This window comes from Crocodylus porosus, unplaced genomic scaffold (genome assembly GCF_001723895.1).
Source record: "Crocodylus porosus isolate Cpor-Errol unplaced genomic scaffold, CroPor_comp1, whole genome shotgun sequence".
NCBI classification, from domain to species: Eukaryota; Metazoa; Chordata; order Crocodylia; family Crocodylidae; genus Crocodylus; species Crocodylus porosus.
In genome coordinates, this window is record NW_017728911.1 from 7,437,625 (window position 1) to 7,446,377 (window position 8,753).

At 43.9% G+C, this 8,753-nt stretch overlaps 1 protein-coding gene across 1 annotated transcript in view; it reads right to left on the minus strand.

The window, feature by feature from the left end:
* Nucleotides 1–8,752, minus strand: part of CHRNA5 (cholinergic receptor nicotinic alpha 5 subunit) — a gene marked incomplete at its 5' end in the record, with an annotated part of 23,168 nt that extends 14,416 nt beyond the window's left edge. The window contains one exon of the mRNA XM_019533155.1: nt 8,638–8,752. Within this exon, the coding sequence (XP_019388700.1) occupies nt 8,638–8,752 (115 nt within the window). The remainder of the gene's footprint in view (nt 1–8,637) is intronic.
* Nucleotide 8,753: the final 1 nt, after the last annotated feature.

Below are 8,753 nucleotides of genomic sequence, written 5' to 3' on the forward strand. Positions count from 1 at the left end.
CCAGACTTACTGGCAAGATGCTGCTCTCCAAGCTGCCGGACTGTATATTGGCTATCAGATCAGTATCAGCCGATATGGCTCGTTAAAAATCAGCCATCAGTATCGGCCAAAAAAATCTTTATTGGTGCACCCCTAAGTAATCACACTCACTTTTTAAATAATAAATATTTTATTTAAAAAAATGTTTGGAAAATAGTGTTACACATACAGGTCTCTTAAATACTGAAACTGAAAGACAAGAAAAGCATACTTTTTTAAATAACGTGTTATTGCATTTAATGAGACACCATCTAGGACACCTACTGAAAAAAAAAAAAAGAACAGGCCTTTTATGGTCACAAGCTGGCAGAGGGTGAATTCAGATTAGACATCAGGAGGTGCTACTTCATTGTCAGGGTGGCTAGGATCTGGAACCAACTTCCAAGCAAAGTGGTGCTGGCTCCTACCCTGGGGGTCTTTAAGACAAGGCTTGACAATCACCTAGCCGGGGTCGTTTGACCCCAGTACTTTTTCCTGCCATGGCAGGGGGTCAGACTTGATGATCTGCTCGGGTCCCTTCTCACCCTACTATGAAACTATGACCTATGAGATTCAAATAAATGGCTAGAAGCTAGTTTTTGTTTAAAAGCTGCTCCTAGGCATTGATTCCTTCTGTGCCATTATGGGATAAGATTTCTCAGCACCTGTATATGCTTTAGCAACTAGCTTAAACTTAACATTCTACTCTATCAACCTCCCAAGACGCTTATTACAAGTAATTGACCTTAAGCCGTATTAAATTAAAGTTTTGTCAATAGTTCCTCTAGAAGTCAATGCAAGACAGTGTCTAGCTAAAGGAAATATGAGCATCATTAAAATCAAGTAAATGCTAATGCTGCTAACCTTCTAGATGGAATGATACAAGAGATCAAACTGGAATACCTTCTAAGTGCTTTAGTTTAGGCAGTATTCCTCTTCACTTTGTTAGCCTCAGAATAGAGTCATTTCCACCAACAATAAAATTGCATTATTAAACCAGATCTTTCGCTTCACCTCCAGAGAGAGAGGATTTCATAATTCAGTTGATTATCAACTAGGACTAATCTTCATACTTTAATGCTGTACGAAGCAGTGATGGAGTAGCTTCCATTACTTGTTTCCTGTTTATAGCTTGCAATTTTTACCTGACCCTTCTATTTGCTCCATCTTGGCAAAGTGAGTGCAATGGAAAGGCTAGAGGGCAAGTTTTTAGAAGGCAAAATAGATATTTATTTTTATATTGTTAGATCTCTAGGGTTCTGCCAGGTTCCCTTTTGTGATTATTCTTGTTCAACATGTAAATGCAGCCCACAGGGGAGACAGTAAAGAATTTAGAGTAGACGTGCCATCAGCATACTGATGACACTTCTACAGGATGTGTTTTCCACATCAGATACAAACAACATAGTTTCCTTATGTTCCCAGTGCTCTGACAAAAAAGGGAACGGAACTGAGCTTCAGCTTAACTAAGGTATGAAATGGAGGTAATACTAAAGGGCAAGCAGAAGCAACTTCGCAAGCTAACAGGGATTGCTGGTTCCTGCAACTGTGGGCAGAGTATGGGCAATCTTGTCAGAGGTTTGCAACCTGTCCTGGTATCAAACCCTACCATGAATTAGTGGCTTCCACTGATAAATGTAGTGCATCATGAACCGTCTCCTGCTGGATGTGGACCTAGCCCTAATCATCTGCATCATGCCCCTTCCAGTTGTACTGAACCCCGGAGCCCCAGAAACTGTCACAGGAAGCATAAGAGGAGGGGTCCCAATTTTTGTATAGGGGATACTGGGGGGGTTAGAATCACAGGCCAATGGGCTAAGATGAGGAAACAAACAGGTGAATAAACATTAGGGTACATACATGCAGGATATACATAACAGGTAATAAACAGTGATTCAGTGATGAAACCACTCAGGAGCAGATAGCAAGATAGCACACATTAACAACCTAGCATATAGGCTGAAGAAACCCTACCCACCCACAACTCAAGAGGGAGCTCCAAACCAGTCTTTGGTCCCACAGAACACTTAGTGACCGTCTACTTTGGCTCCATGCTTGGGCACGGCTGTGGCTGCTTTTAGTCTCCGCCACATCTCTCTCCAGCTGCCACCTCTCACTGCCACCCTCCAACTGCCAAGTCATTTCACATGCAGTCCAAGCTCTTCTTCGCTTCCTCTCTTCCTCAGCAACCTTCTGGGAACTGTAGTTTGTGCTCTGACATTACAAACTGAAGTTGGTCCCAACATTTTGCAGCCCTAGCTCACTTTTGAATCGGAGAAGAAAAAGATACTTGATTTAAAACAGGAAGATGCCTGGTGTTATATTAAGCTACTGTGACATGAATTATAAGATACAGAATATTCTCTTTAAAAGCCCCTCTTGGGTCACCAAGATTCTAAGCTGTCTAATACTGTACATCTTTTGTGCTTAGCTGTTTCAACATGTTCAGTGAAGTAAAAAACTGATGCATCACCTCATATCATTATACTGGGCATCCATAATGCATAATCTCAATACATAGTTACCATATTTCTTCTCATACATAACACCCTGGAATAAGAAATGCACCTTGTTTTTGAAAAGCAAAATGAAGTAAAAAAGATTTTTCCCAAGTTACAGCAGCATAGGGCACAGAGAGTCTAATCTTCAGCTGATTCATCCTCCCTTTCCAGCTTTACTAAAAGCTGAAATCCTAACTGCTGCCGAAGACTGGTCTGCATGGGTGAATCTATAATTCTAAAACAGCCAAAGAACCCACAAAGCTATGAAATAGAGGAGAGACTAAGAGCAGCTGGCAGACAGTAAAACTGCCTGAAGAAAAGTTAGCTTGATTACTGGAACATCAAAATCATTAAAAAGGAGAGATGATTGTTAACACCTCCAGAGTGAAGAACAATGAGCCTTTAAGTCAACTGACTACAGCAGCTGCCTGGATAGTAATGCTGCATAATAAGAGCAGAAATCAAATCCAGGTACTTCTATTCCAAGCAGGAAATCAGCTTCCCTGCTTAAGACTTGTGCTCCAATTTTGGAAGTCTGACTTCTTGGGCAAAGAGATGTGTGTGTGCATGCATGCAATATGTGAGTAAATATGGTATTTCCCTTCCCTTCCCCTCCACACTTTATCATTTGGACAGCTGGTGAGAGCCAGGAGGTGACAAAGAACCAAGCACCTGATGGACTTAAAAAGAAATGGCAATAAATCTGTATGTTATTAACCTGATCCAGTTTACTAAGGTCTTGTTACATAGCAATTTTGGGAGGCTCCTAGACCTCTTAACCCCTGGACTGTCTGCACATTAACACCTTAAAGTGGCTTTAAGTGCTCATTATGTGACTCAAAGTTTCACCACTCCAGGGCAGGATTCTCTCTGATCTGCACTACCCAGCCCCTGTTCCATTAAGTAGTGGTCACTCCCCACAGATATGCTGCTCAAGCTAAAGTCCTCCAGTATCCCAGGATCTCTCACACCCCCCACCCACAGTGCAGGAATAGAAGCCTCTCTTGGGTTCAGCAGCCCTCTAGTGGCAACTCCCAGCTATAGCTCCTAGTCCTGCACTGCTCACCAGGCTTCCAGCAGCAAGTCACAGTTGTGTAGGTGGGGGACACTCAGAAAAGGGTGTGACTAGACTATGGGTGTGACTGGTCCAAACTCAAAGCTAGCACTAACACTAATCAACAAAGGCCCTTCCACAGTAATTTTGGTCAGCGCCTGGAGTTCTTAATCCCTGGATTGTCTGCACATCAACACTTGAAACTAGTTGTAAACATTTGTTATGTGGCTCAAAGTTATGCCACTCCAGGGTTATCCAGCTTGTTACAGTAAATTGTAGGCACTGTAGCCTACACTTTACACTTTAGTGTAAACATCCCACCCCCCCTTCCTCCCCTGCTGGCCCAGATGAGACCCACTGCTCCCCAGTGCCCCTCATAATTGACATCACTTTTTTTTGTGATATAATTCACAAAACACATTTTTATCATGCTTTGCTCAGAGGCCTCTGCAGTTTTGTTCTGAAGAGGAACTGTTATTTTGCTCCACCACATTCAAATAAAATCCTGAATAAAAAAGTAAGACAAGCAATGCATTTAAAATTCAACTGATAATGCATGTCAATTAATTCTAAATATAAATATAATATTTATTGCACTAACGGTTTTGTTCAATTAAAGCTACAACATCCTAAATTAATTTTGCAACATACTATCCCATTAATAAAATGCTTAATACAAAGTAAAGTGGATTAAAACTACATCCTTCCATTTTCAATTCCCAAAAGAAAATTCCATTCCACAGAAAATGTAACTACTGCCTTCAAATAATCCCTTTTTATCTTTTTACAAAGATCTTTCTGCTTTCTTTTGCAAGCCATCACTGGTATCACTCAAGTACCCTTTAACTGTAAGTTACTTCATTTTTCTCTAAAAACAAAAGAGGTAAAAGAAGAATTTTTATGCAACTACAATAGCTCAGTGAAAGGAAAGGAAGACACTCAGAACTGTAAGCTGCAATGTTTAAAATGTGTTCTAATAAACAAGAAACCATATTAAACGGATTGTCCTGAACTACTGGCTCACTTCAGGTGTTGAGAGACCAGGACTTTCCTGATACTCTTAAGACAGCTCTTAAGAAAGAAATGTCCATGCCCTTTTCCACCTGGGATTTATTTTTCTAACTACTGCAGAAAGTTCTCTCCTGTCCCTCTCACCTATGAATAATTGTGATGCATGCTTTTTCTGCTACTTAATTCTTTTAAGCAGCGAAGCAAAACTGACATACCTGACAACTGCAGCATGCAAGGATTTGAACATCTAGGGTAAGACTGACCAGAGTATTTAATTTCACTGTGTTAGGTACTAGCTGGCAAAGCTGCAGAACATGCGTAGAGGCATAGGAGCTGTCTATAAAGTAAAGAAACACAGTGTTTTATGTTCAACTGACTTTCAGAATAATTAGAAACTCTAGATGAAAATTTCTGCAAAACATCTGAGAATAGCTTTTGAGCTTGGAAGTCTTACTACTCTTGGCTCATGAACAGATTTGCAAACCTTGATAAAAATTGATCATATCACACAGTAACCTGCCACACTGCTTACAGATAATCAAGTTGATTTGTACACAGATTGCCTATTTTGTCTTCCATTAGTTTGTTCATAAAATAAAATCTCCTCAGAGCAGTAATCATGCTTGGAAGGTAGATGCTACTGTGAATACATATTAAACGCATTTAATAAAATGCATTCCCCTGCAAGCCATAGCAGCACTTGATTGTGGGTTAGGATTAGCATATTCTGTTCTTCGGTGGTGAGTAGAAGCAAGGTCCACTCTCTACTGAACAGAGAAGGCAGGTGAAGAAACTAAAAGCCCAGCGCTGGCTGGCTAAGTGAAGCAAAGCCTCTGAGTAAAAATTCTGCTTCTAATGAAGTCAGAGACAGTTTTGCCACTCCCTTCAATAGAACCAGGATTTCATCTAGAGGTACACCAGTACATTGGTCCCATATCAGATCGACACCGATATAGGGAAAACTGAAAGCATTGGAAATCATCTTTTTTTTGCCTGATGCAGCTGATAATGTGGCTGATAAATGCCCCGTGCATGTACACAGCTGCAACACACATGGAGCCAGGAACATAACCCATCAGCTTGGAGACCAGCATCTGGCTGGTAAGTCTGGTGTGGGGGAAGGGGTGGGGGGAAAGGAAGGGGTGGGGGTCGCAGATTGAGTCCCCTAGGGTGAGGGAGCGAATGGGGCTGAAGCAGGCAGTTCTCAGCTGGGGTGGGGCGGGCACGGGACAGAGCCATGAGTGGCTTGTCCTGGGAGTGCAGGGGCAGCTCCTGCCCTGCACAAACCTCAGGAGGGCATGGGGGGGCATGTGTCCCTGGATCTGCATGCTGGGTAGGAAGGGCCCAGGGCTCCACTGGGCTCTTTCCAGCAGGGGCTGGGCCAAGCTACATTGCTCTCAGGGCACACAGTGGCAGTGCTAGGATGGGGAGTACAGCAAATTTTGGGGCTTCACCCCATAGTCCTGCTCCCAGAGCCACTGCAGCTCACCCCGAGCGCAGTGTGGTCCGGCCCAGCCCCTGTTGGGAAGAGCCCAGCCAGCCCCGGCCCCAGCCTAGCGTGTCCCACACAGATATAGGGGCACATACTCATGCCTCCTGGGGTGTGGGCAGGACAGGAGCTGCCACACCTACAGCACCTGGACAAGCTGTGGCTCCGTCTCACGCCCTGTCTTGTCCTGTCCAAGTAGTGCCTGCCCAAGCCTCACTCCCTTCCTCACCACAGGGGCCTTGATCTGCCCCCTCTCCCACACCCCTTTGCCCAGCCCAGCGCTGGTTGCCAAGCTGCCCAGCTACATACTGGAATCGGATTGGTATTGGATGATATAGCTCCTTAAAAATCAGCCACTGGCATCAGCTTGAAAAACTTCTTTTGGTGCACCTGTAATTTCATCTTTTATCTTCAGGCCAGGATCAGAAGATAGGAATAATTTTCACTGACCGTGGACCTAGCACTGAGGATGGAAAGGGTGACATGTTGAATGCTGGGGAGGACCAACCCCAGGTAGCAAACAAACAACTGATAAGGAAGCCGGAAGGATAAAATCCCTCAAATCTAAAGGGGGGGGGGGGGAGGGAGGGAGTAGAATGTGTGAGCAGCAGAAGAGAGACAACAGAAAAGAAAATCGAGAGGGTTTTACAATAAATAATATATATATATATATATATATATATATATGTACACACACATAACAGTGTTGCTTATTTGGCATGCAGAATGGAAGTAAATACAAATTGACCACTGATGTAAATACTTATACATATGTACAGCCCTCAGGTTCCTGTCAAGTTGCCAATTGATGCCCTTGATGCCACAGAGGTTGTGCACTGGTAGATAATTTGTCAACTGACAAATTATGCTTCTGCAGCTAAGTCCCAGTCTCAGATACATGGGCATGTACTGCTTTGAGGCTTGTAGATATCAAGTACTCTGCCTAAGTACACAGAGCACAGTCATGGAGTTCAGAAGACATGGCAGTATCTTTTTTCAGAAGCATTTTCCAGTATATCAGTAGTAGATTTGCTGTATTTTTCATGTAGAGCTAAACAAGAGCTTCTGCGATTTCTCTACAGCCCATTAGAAAATTCCACTTTCTTCCAACATTCTCAAAAGGAAACACAAATAATTTTTAAAGGCAAAAAATGGTAAACTTATAAGCACAGGAAGGTTGGATCTACAAATCTAATATATGCAGCTTTCATTTTAATTCACTTCAGAATGCTATTATTCCTGTCCCATCTGCAGGTGAGGGTAACAACCTGGAGCATGAAAAAACTGCAAACATTGATTTACAGGCAATAAACTCATTTTGTTTTCTGACATACTGTATTTTGTAAGCCTGGGATATTCAAGCATCCTGACACCACTGTTAAACTCCAATAACTGATACGAAGTTTCCTTTTCAAATACTTGGAAAGTATCAACTATAGCAAGAGAGTTTAGATCTATCTGATCAGGTACTCACTGAAAACCTTTCAAAGTATATCCCTGTACATTTTTTAACATCATGCTATAAAAAGTGGTATGATTATATAGTTTACTCTTCCTATTTGCCACTCTTTTAGATAACCAATTAAATATCCTCTCTCTTACATTTTTACTAGTAAATTCGATTTTACTTCATAATAAATGAAATAAAGGAAATACAGTTTTCCCTTCTCAGATTCATATTCAAATTCTCACCAACAACAAAAGCGAGTATATCCAAAAGCATTGGATCATGTCATATTAAATATTCTAGTACAACTATTCTCCTTCTACTAGAATGAGCGGTTGTTAAGACTCCGGTAGACAAAGCCATACCTGTGATGATCTAGTTGGGGCTGGTCCTGTTTTGAGCAGGGGCTTGAACAAGATGTGACCTCCTGAGGTCCCTTCCCACCCTCGTTTTCTATGATTCTATGAAACACACATTTCTATTGGTGAAAATGTTGTTTTCCAGTGATTGTAATTGCCAGTAATATTCATCAAGCCACATTTAGCACAGTGGTGACAAGTAAAAGATTCTGCACATTTTTGAAGCGAAAGCACATATTTCATAGACTCATAGATGCTCGGGTTGGAAGGGCCCCAGAGTCCGACCCCCTGTCCTGGGCAGGAACGAGTGCTGACCCCAGCCAGGTGCCTGTCCAGCCTTCTCTTGAAGACCCCCGAGGTAGGGGAGAGCACCACCATCCTCAGGAGCCCATTCCAACTTCCCACCACCCTCCCCAGGAAGAAAGGGAACAGTATTCGTACTGTTGGCTTTTTAATTTTTACTCTCATCACTGCAAGTGGAAAAAAAAAAAAGAAGAATCCAGCCATTCCCCTCGGACTTTTGTCTCAGGTCAGTGTCAGTCCCCGGGTTTACTCCTGCACCAGGCGGGAGTGCTTCAGGGGCAGCCCCCAGCCCCGGCCCGGGGGCTTCGCGCTCGGAAAGGAGCGGAGCAGCCAGCGGGGCGGGATCTCGGGACCAGCTCCTTCCGCAGCGCCCGGCGGAGCGCGGGGCGAGGGAGGCCGAGCCCGAGGCTGCTTCCCAGTCCTGCCCCCACCCCGCGGGCACGGGCGGCGCTTACCCGCCGACGGGGCGCTGCGGCCTGGCTCCCCGAGCAGGGGCGCGCACAGGCAGCTGAGCACGAGCACGAGCAGGGGCCCGGGGCCGCCGCGGCGCCTCCGCGCTGCCCGCTCCGCC